This window comes from Eupeodes corollae, chromosome 1, assembly GCF_945859685.1.
Source record: "Eupeodes corollae chromosome 1, idEupCoro1.1, whole genome shotgun sequence".
Classification (NCBI taxonomy): Eukaryota; Metazoa; Arthropoda; class Insecta; order Diptera; family Syrphidae; genus Eupeodes; species Eupeodes corollae.
Window position 1 is genome coordinate 184,311,795 of NC_079147.1, and position 21,910 is coordinate 184,333,704.

The 21,910-nt window shown below is 34.6% G+C and overlaps 4 protein-coding genes across 5 annotated transcripts; 2 read left to right on the forward strand and 2 right to left on the reverse strand.

Moving 5' to 3' along the window:
* Positions 1–597: 597 nt before the first annotated feature.
* On the forward strand, positions 598–2,649 carry LOC129943433 (ER lumen protein-retaining receptor-like). Of its 2 annotated transcripts, XR_008781243.1 has the most exons (3): positions 598–953; positions 1,021–1,132; positions 1,202–2,649. XR_008781243.1 is itself a non-coding variant. In XM_056052878.1 (2 exons), the coding sequence occupies exon 2, from the start codon at positions 1,245–1,247 to the stop codon at positions 2,025–2,027; it is 783 nt and encodes a 260-aa protein (XP_055908853.1). In that variant the 5' UTR covers positions 967–1,132; positions 1,202–1,244; the 3' UTR covers positions 2,028–2,649. The 2 variants fall into 2 exon arrangements, 1 of the variants encoding a protein (XP_055908853.1); XM_056052878.1 differs by lacking the exon at positions 598–953 and having other exon boundaries at positions 967–1,132.
* Positions 2,650–6,082: 3,433 nt separating this feature from the next.
* Positions 6,083–19,770, reverse strand: LOC129947643 (uncharacterized). Its single transcript, XM_056058280.1, has 10 exons — positions 19,429–19,770; positions 18,604–19,368; positions 18,187–18,542; positions 17,950–18,128; positions 13,045–13,238; positions 12,354–12,995; positions 10,010–10,147; positions 9,085–9,948; positions 8,644–8,996; positions 6,083–8,580 (listed from the first exon to the last, which is right to left on the reverse strand). Exons 1-10 carry the CDS (start codon positions 19,561–19,563, stop codon positions 8,379–8,381), a joined length of 3,828 nt encoding a protein of 1,275 aa, XP_055914255.1. The 5' UTR covers positions 19,564–19,770; the 3' UTR covers positions 6,083–8,378.
* LOC129953796 (cilia- and flagella-associated protein 20) lies at positions 11,422–12,330 on the forward strand. The gene is made up of 2 exons (XM_056067258.1): positions 11,422–11,845; positions 11,905–12,330. The coding sequence occupies exons 1-2, from the start codon at positions 11,570–11,572 to the stop codon at positions 12,232–12,234; spliced, it is 606 nt and encodes a 201-aa protein (XP_055923233.1). The 5' UTR covers positions 11,422–11,569; the 3' UTR covers positions 12,235–12,330.
* Positions 12,294–13,629, reverse strand: LOC129953795 (methionine aminopeptidase 1D, mitochondrial). Its single transcript, XM_056067257.1, has 4 exons — positions 13,502–13,629; positions 13,323–13,445; positions 13,045–13,261; positions 12,294–12,995 (listed from the first exon to the last, which is right to left on the reverse strand). Exons 2-4 carry the CDS (start codon positions 13,394–13,396, stop codon positions 12,342–12,344), a joined length of 945 nt encoding a protein of 314 aa, XP_055923232.1. The 5' UTR covers positions 13,397–13,445; positions 13,502–13,629; the 3' UTR covers positions 12,294–12,341.
* Positions 19,771–21,910: the final 2,140 nt, after the last annotated feature.

Here is a 21,910-nt window from a genome sequence, read left to right on the forward strand (position 1 = left end):
TTTTTGAGAGATCAAATTGAATTTGAATTTTTAAAAACAAACTCATACATTTTTAAATCTTAAATTGAAGGTACTATTTTTAAACAGACTTTTTGAATACAGGAGCAAGTTCGTGGATTGTAAGTGGCTAGTCCTTCCAATAAAATCCTTAACTTATAATCTCCGTGTATTTGGGATCGAACTTAAAATTAATTCATGGTCTGATAAGATGTTTGCCATCTTATCTGAACAAATTAGTCTTTGTTTTTTCTAAACAGTCAGATGAACAGAAACTCTGAATTCGATATCAAATACACGGAGATGACAGTTTCTATTATTTTTTCCATCATTGTATATGTTTGACTAAAAGAGTACCTACATACATATATACTATAAAAAAATAATTTTAAAATAAATAAATGTGTGTTTTCTGATTGAGAAACAATAAAACTACATTTATTCCCCAAAACTCTTTTAAATACAAAATACCGCTGAGGCCCAATATGCGAAAACCCGATATTTTTGACGTTTGATATATTTCAAAACCGATTTAACTTCTTAAGCTCGTAGTTATGTTGTAGTACATTTTACGATCTAAAAAGTTTTTTCGAAAATAGGATTTACAGCTCCAAAGTAACAGCCTAAAACGAAAACTTTTAACAATAAACTTTAATAACTTTTTATGCTCATCTGAGATTTTTGGACACTTTTTATCACTTGTTAATAATGATGATCTCAGGCTCTGTACCAATTTTCTTCAATTTCACGAGTTTTATGTCTTTTCTGAATGGGGACTATTTAGTTCAGTTCGTAAAATGCAAACATTGAAATTGATTCATTTTGTGTTTTTCCCCCATCGATCGATGGAAATGATCACGGCCAACAACAACAACAATACGTTTTTGCATTGCTTTTATAGACAACTAAACGCAAAGTTGGTTTTATTGCTTTAGTGTTTAGTCATATCATTTCATGTAAGCTTCAAACACGTATTTATTTATATATAAATGGCGCTGAACCTAAATATTTATTTTACTATAGATACATTAATTTAGGCAGACAAAATACAGATACAGAACAAAGATTCTCCCTCCGGCCTTCGAATAGTGAACATTTTAGTATTATTACTGATAACTTTATTTAGCTAAAACATGTAAGTAAAGCCTTCTTTCCTGAATATTTTTGCGATATAGAAAAATAACTATTTTCTCATTTTATAAAGATTTGGGAATCAGACAAAAACAAATACCAACTCTCGCTACATCATGGTGAATGGTTTGCAATTAATTGCGGACATGCTGCATTTGGTAGCAATAATTATTTTGCTGCTGAGAATCTGTGTGAAAACGTCATGTGCGGATGTGTCTATCAAATCGCAAATTCTCTTCTGTATCGTCTATTGTGCCCGATATATGGACTTGTTCACGGTTTACATTTCGACCTACAACTCGGCGATGAAAATTGGTTACATTGGAGTTTCCCTATTGACAATTTTATTGATTCATCTTAAATCTAGGAACAACAACGAAAACGCCAGCCATCATGATTCTTTTCGCATTGAATTTCTTGTGGTTCCATGTGCCTTGTTGGCACTGTTCGTGAATCATGAATTCACTTGCTTGGAGGTTTTGTGGACATTCTCGATCTATTTGGAAGCTGTGGCAATTTTACCACAATTCTTTTTAATATGCAAAATTGGCAAAGCCGAACGCCTAACCGTATGTTATCTTGTCGTGCTTTGGTTGTATCGAGTATTTTATCTGACCAAGTGGGGTGTTAAATATGTCAACGAGGGATCTTTTGATTTTGTTTCTGTCCTCGGTGGTATTGTTCAGACTTCAATTTATATTGCATTTTTGTTTTATTTTATTATCAACATTTCGAGGGGAAAGAATCTTGCTAGCAACTTAATCAATTCTCCTTTAACATTGAGCAGTGAAGATAATCTTAAAGAGAAAGCAACATCGGCATCTGTATATTGTATTCCAATTATACCAGATCATTCGATATCTCATAACATTGATATCAAAAAAGTTTTAAAGCAGTAATTTGTTCGACATATAAATGTTAAATCTCTTGTTGAATGGGCTAACCTGGATATGTGGATTTTTAATTGGATACCTAAATTGGGATAGTTGGCAAAACAGTAAAAACAAGTTTCAGCTGTTGACAAACATTAACATTGATTTCGAAGTCCAAAATATTTTAGAACAAAACGGATGATTCACCGGATTTTTACCAAAAAACATACAAATTTGAAATAAATTTTGAAGTTCCTTCGCACATTCAACCATTATGTTGTATCAGCGGTTCTGTCAGATACTAACATGTACCAGAAATTATTGTATAGACTTGGATTCCTCTTTTGACATACGAGCTGTCTGATAAACGCAAAAAAACAAAAACCAAAAGATAACCGGATACCCTATCTATTTGAAATTGAACGCAGCCGATGATACATGACAAATTTAGTTAGTTTAGATAGATAGATACTTTATTTTTTCATAGATTAAGGCTTTACAAAAATTTGCGTAGTACGCAGCTTGCACAGAGATATGACAAATTTAAATTTATCCACATACACCCTTGTTTTTATAACTATTTTGTATCTATGTATGTATGTACATATATTTTTTTTTAATTTTTATTAAATATTTGTACAATTGTAAAGTTTTTTCTTTTTGTGTTATTTTAATATATGGCTTAAATAATATGAAGAATGAAGACTAATAAAGGGATTGAAAGGTAAGGCAAGTTTCTGGTACCTGATTGACCTACTGTCAAAAAATTGCATTCCAATTAAGGCAACTTTATAAAAAAGTTCACTGAAAAGTTGGTCAACACAAATCTCCCTAACTATCAAATCAAGTTCACTTAAGTCAAAATGACAGATGACCATATTTTTGTCCATTTAAATGAAAACTGAACTTTTTTTCTATGTAATTGATTTATTTTCTACACAATTTTGTTTAAAAGGGTTCCTTGGCAAATTAGAAAAACTAATAAGTAATATTCAACTGAAGGTAGAGATTAGTAAAGTAAAGTTGTAAATGGGAAATTTATTATACTTGAAAAATTAAATAGTTGCTTGGTCAAAATTTACCTTCGTTAAAAGAATGCAGAGAAGTCCCTATAATTGTAAGAACCTGCCCATTCCATTTAAATTTGGTCTTTTGACGTAAAATAACTTCATTAATTTCAAACTTGGAACCTTACTTGACTATCTTTTACTTGCAGCGTCCACAAAGTAAATAAAAAGTCCGCTTTAACACAAAACTTTAAATAAAATTGTGGATTGAATAAATAAATATTTTTTTTTTAAACATTAAAACCGACAAACCCGAATAGTTTTCAAAACAAAAATGATATTATCTCAGGAATAATTATATGCGACGAAGAATAACGTTTTTGACATCTGGTAAAATTTTTTTATGGTTCGATATATGGCCAATATTTTTCCTCATAGTTTCAACAACAAAACGCTTAAAAATTTCTGTCCGATTATTAGACAATTTCATATTGGAAACCTGCTAAAGGAACTATAACGTTAATTGTATTTTGTTCGTGAAACATTTTTAATAAGTTTAAATATGTGGGCAGTAGATAGAAAGAGGGCAAAAATGTCCCAACATTTGGTTCCCTTTTACATATGATTTTTGTTAAATTCTATAGAGAAATTCGAATCATTTTTATTTATTTTAAAAAAAAGTTTACAATTTAGTTAGTTTAAGTAATTTATTATTTGTAAAATAAAAAAAAGTGAATTTCGTATATAAGTAAAATAATTAATTAATTTTTACAAGCTTATCGTTGTTATTTTTGTTATTATTTGACAAACATTTAAAATATATGTATGTACATACGTTTTGTTTTCAAATTCTTATTTGTTAACAACCATCGTATTTCTCGGAAATGGCTAAAATCAATGAATCGGTGAAAGCAGAACAAAATAAAAAAGTAAAATACATTTTTATGTCTTTTACTCAAAATTTAAAGATGTAGTAATGTATCAAGTTAAAACTCCGCAAACGAAATTAAAAAACGTACCATTTTTCCAAAAATAATATATTCTGTACTTGTTGCTATTTTTATAAATGGAAAAATGTTTTAAAAATGTACATAGATGCAAAAAGTTAGGAAAATGAAAAAGTATGACAGAGAAATTTGATCTTTTTTAATAGGTAGGTGAAACAGAATTTAATATGAAGAATTTTCTGGCATATTTCATTCTGACGCAATTTCCGGAAGTCTATTATCACTATAATTTTTAGTATGCTGATTCGATTGGAGATTATTTTTTTTTTGTATAATTTACATGCATTCAAGGGGTTATTATTACCCTTTACTCGTATAAGTTTATATTTAAACACAGTGCGAGCATTAGGAAAATATGGAAGGATTTAAAAGGAGATACCGGTGCACATTGGTCTTAAAGTTCTGAACATCAAAATGGGAGGGAAAAACAGAGTTGGCTAAAGCATTCCACATTCTCAATGTGCGATTTAAGAAAGCATATCTATACCTGACAGTACGCCTGAAATTGAGCTCTAGGGTAAACTGATGAGCATTCCTGGAAGTGCAAGTATTACGGCTGAATCGTTTATGGGATGGAATGCAACTGGCTAGATCGATCGAACATTCTTTGTAAAAATATCGATAAAACAACGAAAGGCATGAAACATGGCGGCGGTGTTCTAGCGATGTAAATGTTTCCATTATAGTTCTATCGCATATCATTTTTAAAACCCTTTTTGTATTATATCCAAGAGATTTAAACTTGTTTTATGGGCACCTGCCCAGATATGCGAATTGTATTCAAGCTTTGGACGACGAAGGCTTTGTAAATTACAGCCAGATCAGGAGGGGTGAAAAAATTCTTGCACCGTCGGAAAAATCCTAAGCATCTGGGAGCATTTTTGGCAATATCAAATATATGATCGTTCCATAAAAGGTGATCTGTGATACACATACCAAGTACTGATAGTGGCATCGGGGGTGTGTAACGCTTTAACGACAGGAGACAGATTGAGTTTTCGAAGCATTAACATTCTGCACGGTTTTTTATTCCCCATTCGTCTAGATCAGAATTTAATGAATTAATCATACGCTGCCGTTGAAGTTCCACATCCGAAGGGCAAGGATGTGAATCTAAAAACGAGTATGAGAAGCTGAGGGTACTGTCGTCGGCGAAACAGTTTAATGGATAAGAAGTGGCAGACATAAGATCATTGATGAATATAAGAAAGATATTCGGAGACAAACCGGAGCCCTGGGGAACACCAGCATTTATTTTATGAATTTCACTTCTTGGAACCATGCAATACAACTTGTATTGAACGGTTAGAAAGGTAATTTCTAATCCAACGAAGAAGAGATTCATCAATACCAAAAGCACGCATATTCGATAAGAGTGCTTGGTGCCAAACTCTATCAAATGCTCTTAAAATATCAAGTGCAATAATCTTACTTTCTCCAAAACGATGTAAAGATTTGTTCCACTGTTCGGTGAGACGAACCATGAGATCACCAGTGGACCTATTGCTACGAAAACCATACTGTCGGTCATTAAGAAGCTTCCGTTTTTCGAGATATTTCTTGAGCTGATAATTAATCAGTGTTTCCATGACCTTGGAAAGAAGGGACGTAAGTGCAATTGGACGATAGTTTGAGGGGGAGGAGGATTCGCCTTTTCTAGGGGCAGGCTGGACAAATGCAGTTTTCCATCCACTCGGGAAGAGAACTGTAGAATAGGACAGATGGAAAAGCTTACACAGTGGTTTTGCCAGCGTTGAAGAACACCTCTTCAGAACAATAGGGGGAATATTATCCGGGCCAGCGAATCTGTGTGCACGAATGCGAAAGAAGATTTGTCCTATACAATCAATTACGCTCTCAAGAACAGGAGGACTCATGACACTTTCCGGTAGCGTCGAATTAACAGCAAACTGTGCTGCAAGCAAATTGGCTTTATCAATCGAGCTTATATAGGGAATGTCATTGTGGACGAGCGTTTGAACCGAGGATGACGTGGTGTTTTGTACGTTTTTACAAATGACCAGACATTTTTACTACCTTTGGGACATTGTATTATTTTTTGCCTTAATGTCTGATCATGCAAAAATTTGGTTCGACGAATATGACCATTACATGTCTTTCTAGCTTGTTTGAACTTATTCTGGTTTTCCTCAGTCGGGTTGGCTTTATAACAACGGAAACTTACAACCTCTTAACAGCTCGAATCAAACCATGAGTTCTCTTTGGTTTTGATAGATTTTACCCTATTCGGGATAAAATTTCTCATTCTACAAAGAATTAAATATGTAACCATATCTGCGCTGGAATCCACGTCACTATTGAGGTATCATAGTGACCAGTTAAAGTTTCTGAAGAATTCATTAAGACCGTCCCAGTTGGCTATCTCATATTGCCAAACGTGTTTTTTAGACATGAGAAGACATGCAGATACGATACAATGGTCTGATGTGCCTAGAGGCGGTAATACACTGATTGTACATTTATTAGGGGCTGAGGTAAGAAAAAAGTCTAGGGTGTTGGCGGATTGACCTGCAACGTCAGGGATTCGAGTTGGCTCATCGACAAGCTGTATTAAAGTTCAGGTGTCAAAACATTTAATTAATTTTGTGCCAAAAAACTTGAGCCTAGAAGAGAACAAATACGTCAATTTATAATAATAAAATCAAAGTTATGGCCTACAGTGGCTCCGACAACAAATCGGATACATAAAAAAGAAATTTTGGCAACGCTATTTCTCCAAGAAAATGTATGGAGAGTATAGAACTTTATAAACATTTTATATAACATTCAAACTTGTTTTTATTTTAAATAAACCAACATTTTAATTTAAAACATTAAACAGCTAATTTACTCTATGATTCAGTACCTCACAAACAACCGTACACCTAATAATATTTAGTAATAGTTGCGTATCCTTTCGATTTAATGGCTTCCTCAAGTCGCCGAAGTATTGAATTGAAAAGTTTTCACCATAATTCCAAAACTAATTTTCTGACGTTTTTCTTGATCGTCCGCCTTAAGGTCCTAAATATTTTTAAAATTCTTTTGAGTAACACGACGACGTTCCAGTTCAAGGCATACATATAAGAGTATGCTCGACTGCATTAAGATCCGGTGCCTTTATCTATGTTTTTAAGCACTTTTGTGAGGCAGTCATATAATAATCACGATCTTTTCCTAAAGCTCACTGCATTGGACATGATATTTGTTTGGTACATTTTAACACAAAATGTAAGTCCCGAAGACCAGAACTTGCAAACCATCCGCATACCATAAGCGACGTTCCTCGATAATGTTCTTCCCATAATGTCGATGTCATCTGCATATCCAAGATATTGTGTGGATTTTTGAAAGACCGTTCCACTTGTATTGGCGTTGGGGTAGCCCACCACCCTTTCAAGAACAATATTGAAGCTGCTACATGACAGCGCATCGCCTTGTCGAAGTCCTCTAGTGTTTACAAAGGTTTTGGCTGAGTCTCTTCCAATTTTGAGGCAGCAACGAGCATTTTCCAACGTCATGCTGATAAGTCGTATCAGTTTGTTAGCGATAATAAAACTCAACCGATTTCGAATTTCCAAAGACGTTTTTTTTTCTTTTTGTTACCATTTCGACGTGGAGCATAGAACTATCTTAAATTTAAATAAATGTCTTCTTTAATTCAAGGTAAATAATAATATTGTCATTGGAAAGCAGAAGTACCATTATAGAGTTACTACAGTGAAAACAACAGTGAGTCTGCGAATATATATGAGAGGTTAAATTAAGGAATTGTTTTGTTTATTAATTTATTTGCTAATTAATAACTTAAAATGTAGTTTTTTTAACTTAATTTGAGCTCAAATGTGCTATAAAGTGATGGTAAAGTTCTGCTACTTTTATACATTTTCTTGGAGAAATTGCATTGCGAAAATTTGCATTTTCTTTGTATAATTAGTGGAGGGAGAAACTGTATGTAATTTTGAAAGTTGTAACTCTTCATCTTTTCTTACCTCAAATATGTGCAATATTTCAGAACACAGGGAGTTAGTTCAATTTTTAATATAAATTTTGTCTGCAGATAGAATAAGTACAAAGGGTAATGCAAATAAGTACAAAGGGTTCTTTCAGTTTCAAAACAGAGTTAAATCAAATCATATTTTAACTCGTCGAAAGTAAAAGGAATTAACTTATGCATGTTTTTGGTGCGTTTAGCATAAAATTTAAATGGTGGGTGTATGAATTCTTAGAATGTCACTGATTTCCCAGTTGACCAAAATAAAATTACTTAACCTAAGTATGTAAATGTCTAGCCTAGACTACTTACACACTTTTTTTCTTTTAAAAACAAACCAAAGAACTTAAATTGTATGTTTTGACAAATTTTAACTCGCTGGCATTGATCCAAATACTCCATGATCGAATTCTATTGATTGAATTTGTGTCGTCGTCCTTTCGCTAGTTATGAACGATTTCAATTCCCTCAATGATTCATTGATATCGGTTTTGTTTTCATCACTGATACGTTCATTTTTATCCAATTCACTACTTTTATTGAGTTGAGCAATTTTTAATTTTGACGCAGTTCTAAACAAACAAAAAAAAAAACAAAAATATTGGAATGCATTTGAATATTTTAGATTATCATACTTGGCTCTGAGATCTTCTAATTTCGGTATACCAGCAGCTATACTATTTTTTCCAGCTGCCTCCATTGCAGCCAACTCAACGGGATGTGATTTCTTTTTGTGACTGCGACAGTTGGAACCATTTGCAAAAGTCCGGTCACAAAAATCACACGTATAAGGCTTTAGACCCGTGTGTAGGATAAGATGATTTTTCAATGCTTTGGCACGTTTATACTCGTTGCCACAATAATCGCATTTGTGTTGTTTTTGATCCGAATGGACAACCATGTGCATTCGCAATGTTCGGCGGGTGTTCAATTTTAAGCCACATATGACACAAATATAATTAGTTTCGTTGTGTATATCTTCATGGATCTGAAAATAACCAAAGAGCCATTTTTAACGAGTCCCAGTCCGAGTATTTCATTTAAAGAGACAGTGAGATAGAGAGAGGGAGATTTACCTTAAGCGTCTGTTTGTTCTTGAATAGCTTCTCACAATGGGCGCATTTCAGAGGTCTCTCGGTACTGTGCGTCAACTGGTGATCCCTTAAGGCCCAATAGCTCTTGCATTTCTTACCGCACTCTTCACAAACAAATTCCAATGGTTTCTTCGGTTCTGTATCCTCCACTGTAATCCCATGAAACTTCTCCATATGACGACGATGAAACTGAACTCGAAAAAAACTCTTCGGGCATTTTTCACATTGAATGGGCTCCGTTCGCATTCTTCTACGATTAAGTTGCTTTTTTGGCGCCGCTGGCACGTCGTTTTCTGCTGCTCCTTTTTTTCCTGTTAATTTTGTTTTTCTCTTGGTCTTCGTCATATTCTTATTTCTAGTCTTATTCTTTTTTTGTTTTTCATCATTCGAAAGGTCCTCTGATAGAACTTCACTTTTTAGGGAATCATCATCGTCAGAGGAACTCACATCTTGTGGTGTAGGTATTCGATCTGATTGATCTAGTAGATAATCTTCATCTGAATCTTCGGTCTTTATGGCCGTGGTATTCAACATGTCACTATCGATGTATTGCAACTCATTAACATCCACCATTTGTTCGTTCATTTCTATTGGCATTTCTAGCGCATCAACAACCGCCGTTGTGGTATCACCTACAGGTAGCTTTAGATCAAATTTAATATCAGAATTTCTATGTAGGTCATATCGTTCTTTGACCCTATCCGCGTCTAAATCATCGTCACCATCTAATAGCTCAGCAAACATAGCGTGGACCTTTGATGTTCGCTGAGACATATTGATAATCGATTTGGCCAGGAAATAGCAATGAACACAAATCATGTGAGGCCAATCATTGAAATGGTTTATCTTGAAAATTTGTTTAAGTCTTGTGTTATTTTATAAAATTAGAAATGCATTTATCTCTTACATCTATTGAAAAGCATTTGTTGAGTGTATCCGATAGGGCTAGCCCTTTTTCATCTTCATAGAATACATTTACGTGAGAATTGTTTGGGTCTTCCCGGGCACAAAGCCGACACCACTGCATCCAATGTTTAACCATATTTTAGAGGGCGATTTTTTGAAAATATCAAAATTGAGTGAGGATTTTTTAACTGTTTAATGTTATTAATTTTTTAAATACGACTTTTATCAATTATTAGAAGATAAATAAATTACAATTTTAAAAAACATTTTTATATTACATCGTTGTTTACATTACATACTAATTCAAATGTCAAATACAATCAACTGACAGCTGGTTTTTAGTTTTATTGTTATACTTAGGTGATTATTAAGAGAACTTTAAGCTGGTCGCATAATTTAAGGCTGCGAACACATTAGTTTGAAAAGGCAATGCGATGAAAGAAGTGGTTGAATTTGAAGTGAAGCTGTTTGATGTGACATTTGCTAGTTTTTGACAAAAACTCTTTTGACTTTTCAAGCAATTTTGTGCAAGAAGTGTTCGTTTTGATGTTTAAAGAAAGAACAATTCAAACCTGTTGTGTTTTAGGGCTAAAATTTTATTTCAGCAAGTCCGATGTTAATGAGCCAAGCTCAGCTGTGTGTGGGGAATTAACTAGCTAAAAAGTTCTGTCTGACAGAGATGAGCCTTGGTTTGTTTCTTTGGGCCTTTGGGAAATTTGACTTACTAAAAATTCTTTGGGCCTTTGGGAAATTTGACTTACTGAAAATTCGAATAGATCGCCAGAGAAAAGCCAAACCAACTTACTTTCCCCAAATACCATGGATTTTGCGTTGTGTCGGGTTCATTCATTCATAAAATAATTATAACAATAAATAAAATAATAAACCTATTCCAATTTGTACACTACAATTAAACGACCAATTCCTTTTCTATGTTCCAATTTCCGAAGATGACGTAAGGTGTATGTGTATTTCTCTAAACATTGAGCAGAGTTTACTAGTATATGGCAGAGTTCTAAAAATAAAGCGGTTGGACAGATCAATACGAAACTGATGACCTTCCTAATTAAATTACAGATTTTTGCAGCTATAGACTTTGTTGGTGGTTTTATTGGAAAGCAAATATATACTTTCAATTACAATTTCATTTTTCAAAGAAATGTATATATATATAATTTTTTCTTAAAATTACATTCTTTTTGTTTGCTTCGAATTTTAACCATTTTTAACTAATTTTATTTACATTGTTAGTATAAAAGTTAAACCAACATTTTATTGTAGTTCGTACAAGGCCTTAGCTTTGACACGCGTTTAATTTCACCATTAGGACTAACATCTCTAAACAAACCCGACGAAAGGAAATTTCCGTCATTTCTATTTGACAGTTTATCAAAATTTCCCTCACCTATCACTTTGGCAACACAAATAATTCGACATAAACAAATCTCGTCGTCCAGGTTATAAAATTTAGTTTCTTTTCGTTTCTATTTCTATCGAAATTCAATAACTAAATTTTTATAGAGACTTCAAAATTCTAGTCATTTTAAACCACTCGATCTCGATGTTTAAAAATACTTTTCAATCTGGATTTCTCTCGATTCTCTACAGCATTGGCAGCAAACCATTGCAAATTTGGGACAAAAAAGTTCGAAATGGCCACATTAAGCGAATCACCGACAATGATATACAAAGTTTGGTTCTGGAAATAGTCGGAACAAATGTTAGCACAACATTCATAACATGTCCGGCGGATCCGAAGACAACATTGGGCATAAAATTGCCCTTTCTTGTGATGATTATCAAGAACCAGAAGAAATATTTCACATTCGAAGTCCAGGTGAGTGCAAGTTGAATTTATGACTTAAATGTACATGATACAAATAATTAATTTTAAAGGTCTTGGATGATAAAAACGTTAGGAGAAGATTCAGAGCTAGCAACTACCAATCGACGACAAGAGTGAAGCCATTCATCTGCACGATGCCCATGCGACTGGATGAAGGCTGGAATCAGATTCAGTTCAATCTGTCTGACTTTACCCGCCGAGCCTATGGAACCAACTATGTAGAGACCCTCCGAGTGCAGATACACGCAAATTGCCGCATCAGAAGGGTGTACTTTTCGGATAGACTCTACTCGGAGGATGAGCTACCACCGGAATTCAAGCTTTTCCTACCCATTCAGAAGCCCGTGGCGAAATCGAGCCAGCAGGTGGCCTTAGTTTAAGCAGCAGACATCAAACAGACACGCATCTATCTCTATATCTAGGACAATGAATCACTCTATAAGTTTTTAATAAAATACATTTGCACAAGAGTTTTATTGCTTTTTTTCTAATCTACTACATTGGTCAGAACCTCTACTCCCGTCTGGGTAATGAGAACGGTGTGCTCGAACTGAGCACTTCTCGCCCCATCCACGCTAATCGCGGTCCAGCCATCTTCCTGGATTTCAATATCGGGTCCACCCAGAGTTAGAATCGGTTCGATTGTGAAGGACATGCCTGGCTGCATGACCCCCGGTACGCTGTTTTTATAATGAAGGATCTCAGGTGGCCCATGGAAGTAGCTTCCGATGCCATGTCCAATGAACGCCGGAATCAGCCCTAGCTTCTTCTTTTTCACAAAAGTGCTTATGAATTTTCCAATCGCATTAAACGGTATCCCTGGGCTGCAGAGTTTAATCGATTCCATAAGGCATTCCTCGGTACATGAAACTAAGTAACGACCCCTTTCGTCCACGTTCCCTACCATGAATGTCCTCGAGCAATCGCCGTGGTAACCATTGTAGTAGGTTGTTATGTCAACGTTCACGATGTCGCCGTCCATGAGCGGCCGGTTATCTGGGATGCCATGGCAGGCGACATTGTTAACCGAGGTGCACACAGATTTCGGAAAGCCAGCATAACGCAGGGGCGATGGATAGGCGTTCGCGGCAATGATTTTGTCATGAACGAACGCATCGATGTCGTCTGTTGTGCTTCCTATCTGAAATTCCATGCAATGCAAGACTTAGTTTATCGCTTATCACACTTACCTTGACGATGTCCTCACAAGAGTGGAGGATTTTGGCGGCTAACCTGCAACTGGCTCTAAGACGATGAACTTGTTCGTTGGATTTGATTTCAACCTCACCGATGGTATTGCCGGGTGGCATGTATTTGAAGTAATAGGGAGGTTTCCGGATGGATTCGGGAACTGCTCTTTCCGGTGAGACATAGCCCACAGTGACTGGATTGCATATTCCAAAGTCCCTTTAAATAAAAAAAAAACATCAGTGTAATCTTTTTTGGCATTCGTTTAAGGATACTTTACTTCTTTTTACGTAAATTGAAAATAGAACGGTTAGGAGTACGAATTAATTTTTTTATTGAATTAAGGAACAACATCGTGAGTTGGAAGTTTGCATTTGCGGAATTATCGACTTTGATTTACAACCTTGAAAAAATTAAGAGAAATAAACTAAAACCAGCGCTTTATATCGATATGTTTACCTTTTGTATTTGTATGAAAGAAAGAAGGATACGGCTTGTAGCTTAACAGCCGATTTTTGTTATGACATTTTTGCTGACAATTAAAATGTCAAATCCAGGACAACAACCAATTTATGGACATTAATATTGATCTGTTCGATTGAAATTCCGGATGTGTTTGTGGATTTATTTAAAGTGTTTTGTCGTATTATTATATGAAGACAATTTTTATTTCTTAAGAAAATGCAAATGCAATAGGACATTTCATTGAACTGTATTTCATCAAACTTATCCGTTTGTGCAGAATGACGTTAGAGAATGCATGCTGCTCTATCAAGGTCTCTAAAAGGTTTAAGACAAGGCGAGGCACTGCCATACGACTACTTTTTCAACATCGTTCTGGAAACAATTGTGCAAAACTCAACTGTCAACACTAGAAGCACAATCTTCCAAAGGTCTGCCAAATTACTCGGATACGCCGATGATATTGACCTAATTGGAAGATCAATGCGTGATGTCAATGAAACGTTTTTGAGCATTGCGATGGAAGCGGAGAAGATGGGTTTAGTTCAAAATGAGGGCAAGACCAAGTATATGCTGTCATCAAAGAAGGACATTGAACGGCAACGTCTTGGACACCATGTATAGCTATAATTTTGAGATAGTTGAGGACGTTATCTAGCAAGGTTCTGCTATAAATTTAAACGACGACACCAGCGCTGAAATCAAAAGAAGAATAACTTTCAAATCACTGCTTCTTTGGACTTAGAAGGCAATTGAGTAGTAAAGTCCGCCCTCGAGCATCTAAAATCACCACCTAGAAGACATTCATCATCCCGGTTCTTATTTATGGCGCTGATGCATGGACCCTTTCTAAAAAAAAGATGAGAGCGTCTAGGGATATTTCGAAAGAAAAATACTTCGGGTGATTTTTGGTCCGGTCTGCATAGATGGAAAATGGATACAACGACTAACACTACGGGCTGTGGGGCTGTGCAATGACATTAACCTAATTATGGCAAATGGACATCAACGTATTAGCCCGAAAGGTCTTCGAATTCAATCCCAAGGGAGGGCACAGTAGAGGAAGACCGCGACTCAGGTGGCGCACGCAGGTGGGAGAAGACCTCAACTAACTTAGCTTCCGAAACCTGAAATCAGGCAGCTAGGGACCGAGCTGGCTGGAGACGCATGTTGTTGAGGTCCAGGTCCACCCCGGACCATTGTATATACTATTATAGTACTCTTATGAAGAGGAACGATCGAAGCGACATCTGAGAGGCGTGGAGATGATTGAATTTGATTCCTTTTTTATATCCCTCAATAGTTGAGAATGAGAAAAAATTCAACAATAATTAAAGAATAGAAAAAAGGAGAAGGACTTATGCAAATGTAGTAGGAGATCGAGGGAGACAATAGCAGCAACTTTTTGACATTATATGTTTGTATGCATATTATACTTGAAGAGGAAAGTTTTTACGGTTATGCTTTGGCAAGAAATAGAAAAAGTATAAGAGAAACAATAACAACGCAAAACAGTACTGCAAGAGTATTTTTTGCGGTAGGTAATTAATATAATATATTTTTTAATATATTTGTTTTTCAAATAAATAGGGTGACTCTTAAATTTAAAAAAATTATAATGTATGTATTTTTTTATACCAAAAATGTAGTTTGATATAATTAGTTTAGCTTGTCCGTTTTATATGTATATGTATATATTTATTAAGGGTGAATTTTTAAAAGCTATAGGAAAGTTTAAAAAAATTCAGAAAAATGCATGAAATCTATATTTCAATCGATAGTACGGTCTATATAATTTAATTTTTCAAAACAGTTTCATGCAAATGTTGACCTTGACTGCGCCTCAAGTGGTCCATCCGCTTAGTCCAATTTTCAATATTTCAATTCAATAATTTGCAAGTCTTGTTTGTTTGTAGAAGAATAACTTTCAAATCGCTGCTTCTTTGGACTTAGAAGGCAATTGAGTAGTAAAGTCCGCCCTCGAGCATCTAAAATCACCACCTATAAGACATTCATCATCCCGGTTCTTATTTATGGCGCTGATGCATGGACCCTTTCTAAAAAAAAGATGAGAGCGTCTAGGGATGCTTCGAAAGAAAAATACTTCGGGTGATTTTTGGTCCGGTCTGCATAGATGGAAAATGGATACAACGACTAACACTACGGGCTGTGGGGCTGTGCAATGACATTAACCTAATTATGGCAAATGGACATCAACGTATTAGCCCGAAAGGTCTTCGAATTCAATCCCAAGGGAGGGCACAGTAGAGGAAGACCGCGACTCAGGTGGCGCACGCAGTAGGGAGAAGACCTCAACTAACTTAGCTTCCGAAACCTGATGGCAGCTAGGGACCGAGCTGGCTGGAGACGCATGTTGTTGAGGACCATTGTATATACTATTATAGTACTCTTATGAAGAGGAACGATCGAAGCGACATCTGAGAGGCGTGGAGATGATTGAATTTGATTCCTTTTTTATATCCCTCAATAGTTGAGAATGAGAAAAAATTCAACAATAATTAAAGAATAGAAAAAAGGAGAAGGACTTATGCAAATGTAGTAGGAGATCGAGGGAGACAATAGCAGCAACTTTTTGACATTATATGTTTGTATGCATATTATACTTGAAGAGGAAAGTTTTTACGGTTATGCTTTGGCAAGAAATAGAAAAAGTATAAGAGAAATAATAACAACGCAAAAAAGTACTGCAAGAGTATTTTTTGCGGTAGTGAGTTAATATAATATATTTTTTAATATGTTTGTTTTTCAATTAAATAGGGTGTTCCTGATAATTGTCTTTATTTTTGATATGACTCTTAAATTAAAAAAAATTATAATGTATGTATCTTTTTTATACCAAAAATGTAGTTTAATATAATTAGTTTATTTTGTCCGTTTTGTATGTATATATTTATAAAGGGTGAATTTTTAAAATCTATAGGAAAGTTAAAAAAAAAACACATACAATTCAGAAAAATGCATGAAATCTTTATTTGAATCGATATTACGGTCTATATAATTTGATTTTTGAAGATTGTTTCATGCAAATGTTGACCTTGACTGCGCCTCAAGTGGTCCATCCGCTTAGTCCAATTTTCAATATTTCAATTCAATAATTTGCAAGCGTTGTTTGTTTGTAAGACGATTCATGGTTCAATTATAGACCAAGCTGAAGATGTTTGACAGTGAAACAAAAAACGAAACGTGCGTCAGCTGCTTAAACCAGTGTTGCCAATAAGATAACAGGTACAAAATCTCCCTTCACTTTAAAAGAGACTCTTTTGTTTTAGAATTATTTTTTTCTTGATAAGTTATTCGTTAATAATTTTTATTGCGTCAATACTTGCAGCTAAGAAACTCTTAAAACAAGATGCAAACTCGGTACACAATGCACTTACAATTATGTTTGAATCTTTTACAAGAAAAAGCCTTAAAAGATTAAAACCGAAAAAGAAAATGTTCTGGACTATATGAATCGAAGAGTTCCATAGAAGCAACGAGAAACACTTCCATTCTATCCAAATTACTACCATTTCATCATGATACCTCATATATTAGGCTTATACCTTTCCAATTTAGGCATTGACACTTGTAAGGTTAATTTTTCAACCTAGTTTTATATTTTATTGTATTTATTTATTTATACGAGTATGTTTAATGTGAAAATTAAAAAATTTGAAATTAACTGTCGGCTTCCTTGAAATTCAAACACATGTTGAATTAGCTGTTTCGTCAGTTACTTACATACACCAGACATTCTTGGATACCTTTTCTCGCATTCCAGCTGTTCCTTAACACGTAAAGCTCTAACGAAAACGTATCCGGATACCCTATCTGCCTGAAATTGAACCCAGTGTAACCAATGACACAGATAACTGACAGTTAATAGCCGCCTGATTATGGGATTCGCGGCGAATCGGCTTGCTAGCGAGTTTGCCATTTTTTAACTATTGCTGCTGGGAATCCTCGATTACATCATAATTGATTCCATTTTTTTAATCTTATAATTGTTTATTGAATAAATTTGACAAATTCAATCAAAGTGAAAAGCTGTCAAACCAAAAGTGTCAAATCACTGGAATACAGGAAGAACTAATTTCGCTTAACCGCGAATTCGTTAATAAGAAAATACGACGCGAGCCGAATTTGAAAGGTCGAGTTGAAAAAGATCCGCTGCGAACCCCATAATCAGGCCCCAGTGTAAAAAGTGCTATCCTGAATCTAAGGCTGTTCTTAATTTTCAACTTAATTTATTTCATTGGAAAATTGGAATAACGGGCAGGAATTCAGTACAAGGTAGTATGTACTAAATTTCACGCTGGGGTAGTATAACTATTTTTTGTACGGGAATTAATATTTTTCATATTTTCTTTGACATTTATACCTACATACATACAATAAAAAATAAATTAAACAGAAAATAAACACAGGTATTTCAAGCCCTTAGTAGAACAAGTTTTTGTCAAAAATACCATGACAGAAGTCTGACGAAGGTTTCTCACAATCTAAAGAAGATGAAGAATCCAATAGTTTATCCCGATCGACTCTGGATTTTGATGAACGTGATCCACTTTCCTCCTTTCTATGGTCACTTGATTTACTAACCATTGCTATAACTGGTGTTCTATATTATAAGAGTTATACATGTATTAAGCTCGCAAACATTTTCAATCTTTACTTACACAGTTTTCAACTCGCTCAAGGTAGGTATTTTTGCTTTTGCTGTGTATTGTTTACCAGCAGCTTCCTGCTTGGCAAATTCTACGGGATGACTTTTCTTCCTATGACTACGACAGTTAGGACCGCTAGCGAAGGTTTTATCACAAAAATCACAGGAATACGGTTTCAGTCCAGTATGTAGGATGAGATGGTTTTTTAAAGCTTTTGCCCTCTTAAACTCATTTCCACAGTGATCGCATTTGTATTTTTTCTGATCCGAATGGACAACCATGTGCATTCTTAGGGTTTGTTGTGTATTCAATTTCAGGCCACAAATATCACAAATGTATTTTTTATTATTGTGAGTTTCTTCATGATGCTAAAGAAAACGTTAATTAGACAAGATTCAAAGCAGCAAATTTGATAGGAAAGAATTTTACTTTTAAAGTAGGATTGCCTTTGAATTTCTTATCGCAATATCTACATTGAAGAGTTCGCTCCTCGGTATGTGAGCGTAGGTGTTCCTTTAAAGCTGAACTTGTTTTATATTCCTTATCACAATGCTCACATATAAACCGCTGTGGTTCGAGATCCAAGGTGATGTCGTGAGCAAACTGCATATGCCGCCGATAGTTGTGAATTTTCAAAAAACCCTTTTTACACTCGGGGCAGCAAAAAGGTTTATTCAGGTCTTCGGCTTCTCTTTGTTTCTTTGTTCTGTATCTCCTTTTTGGCCTTTTTTTGACTGCAACTGTTCTCCTTTCAGTGTCAGCACTGCTGCTATCAGAGCTTTCTTCGCTTGGGCTTTGAGAATATACATTTTCATCGCAGTTACTTTCAACTTCTTCGTCCGCTTCTATCTTAATTTTGATAGGTTCGGCGTCAATGATATTGTCACAATTCACCATTTCCTGATCAATCATTTGTTCATCTATTCCTGGAATTGTATCTTTTGTTTCTAAGTCATTGGGATGTTCCAAGGAAGAATAATTTGTAGCAAAAACCTCAATGTCATATTCAAGATTATGTCGGGCTTTTATTATGTGTGAGTCAAATTCTGCCTCCTTATTATCATTGTAAGTAACATGCAGCTCCTCAAACATAACTGAGACTTTAGTTATTCTCTCGTTTAAGTCAATTGCTGTTCTGATTAGTCGATAGCATTCGAAACATATCTTATTTGGTAAGTTGCTAAAACTGTTGATCTAAAATAAAACAACAAACAAATTATTATTTGCGTTGTGAATGATTTTAGGACAATTTACATCGATTGAAAAACATTGGGCTATTGTGCTGGTTAATGGTAGACCCTCTGTGTTTTCAAGGAACACATCAATGTGAGTATTATTAGGATCCTCCCGTGCGCAAAGGCGACACCAACTCATCCAATGCTGGACCATTTTCTGTTTATAGTTTTATTTGCAAAGGAATATATAACCTTTAAGACAGAACTCAATAAATTTAGGTCTTGTCAATAATGGCGAATGATTTCTTATTTAAATCTTCTATTAATAAATCGTGTGTTAAACGAGAAATACTGTTTAATAAGTAGATACAAATTTTATAAAAGTCCTTACTTTCACTTTTAATCGAAAACAATCATTGCCAAAGACACTCCGTATGAAGACCGGAATCCTATCTGTCATTCTGGTTTGCCTACAAGTTGAAATGTCTATTTACACGCACACGTCTGAAGCTTAAATCTATATACCGCACACGTTTACAGTTTATATCAATTTTCCACCACGAATTGATGATATATTGTGAAGTGTTCAAAAAGTATAAAAATGAGAATAACGAAAATAATAGTGCTTACCTTGCCTTAAATGGACAAGTTTTGTGTAACAATTTATTTATAAGGGAAAATGTCTTAAATCTGAGTCAGAACGTCGGGATTATAAACTAAATAGAAAGGGTTGAAAATTTCTGTTTCATTCTTTATTTATATAGGTTTTATATCTAAACCTAAAATCTAGTTTTCATTTGGCGTTTTTGTTTTTTAGTTTAGAGCTGAGCTCTGAGCAGAGTCTGAGTAGAGTTCTAAGCAGAGTATGTTCAGAGCTCACTGATTTAATTATGAAACAACTTGAGCACTAAACTGTCATGATTTTAAATGTCGTCTGTTTGAAGGCGTTCAAAATTTTCTTTAATCAAATTAATTAATAAAACAGTCATAGAGTTGGTCCATTTGACTCCTGAAATAAATTTGATTCATAAAAATGCTATACGCAATTAATTTTTTCCAATTGACTCCTGAAATAAATTTGATTCATAAAAATGCTATACCCAATTAATTTTTTCTAAATTATCTTTCCTTCTACACTAAAGCGACTAGCTTCTGTCACCATTTGTATTGTTTTGACGATAATTTTTTAATTTTCCGGCTTTCAAATATCAAATTGTTTGTGTTCAGCATTTTACTCCGTTTGCTCTGTTATTTTAAACTGAGTTCACAGAGCGTGCTCTGAACGATCAGAGCTCAAAAAGAAACACAATTATTCTTTTGACAGTTTGAGCTCTGCTCTAAACTAAAAAAGAAAAACGCTAATTATGTCGGGTAGATGGCTAATTAGTATTTAAATGGTAACTTAGTGTGAACTTTAGTTGAAAGAAAAGAGGTAGGGTAACCTATATAGGTGTAAAAGTTTTTCTTATAAAAATAATAAGGCTAGTGCACAAACGTTTTTATTTAATACTATATTCGTCGAAATGTTATTTTCTTTTTGGAGGCTACTGCTCAGCACAAATTTTCTAGTAGACTAGTTTATATGTTTAAATTTACATCTCATCGTACATAAAATTAAAAGTTACCAAAGATATATTTTAATCTTAGATAAATTGTAAATGCTGCCAAATACCTGAGATTTACTTAACAATAGACCATTAGCGATTTAATATTAAGCTTAACTTTTACTACCCATGGCATGATGGTCTGTCATGCAAGAGGTCTTGGGTTCGATCCCTGCCTATGTATGTTTTTTTTCACGGGTACTGAATCTTGCGAGGAATTGACAAATTCTCTAAGAGTAATTCTTGTCATGAAAAGGGCTTTCTTAAATTTTCCGTTCGAATTCGGCTTAAAACTATAGGTCCCTTCCATCCCTGACAACAGTACTTGCACACAGGAATGGTTGAGAGTTGTCAGTAACTAGGCCCTAGTTCTCAAAAGGACTGTTTTGCCACCTAATTTATGAACTTTTATTTAAATAACTTACAATAAATTCCATATAAAACTCATTTAATTAATTTCTAATAGGAAGTGATTGTAATCAGGTCGATCAGTCGAATTAAATATGTTGACATTTCTCGACGTTACGATGTCCCTAGAATCTAATTCAAAGATTTTAAGACAGATTTATATGCATCAAAAAATGAAGTTTTTGAATTCTGGTATAATATGGTATACTTGTCACTGGTAATTGTGGTGATTCTGCAACAACCACATATCGTGCCTTAAGATTAGATTATAGTTACATAATCGTCCAACTACGTAAGCAATTGGTAAAATTGTGAAGAAATTTTAAGAGAATGGATTGGTTAAAGTTATTGTAAGGTATGTGCATCACCGTTTCGTTCGTAATACTGAAAATATCGATGCTGTAAGTGAAAGTGTTGCCGAAGACCCAATTTATCGATTACTCGTCGTTCTCAAGAATTAGGACTGTCTTACGACACATTATGGCGTATGTTGCATTTGGATCTACACCTACATTAATATAAAGCCCAGCTCAAATAACAACTGAAGCC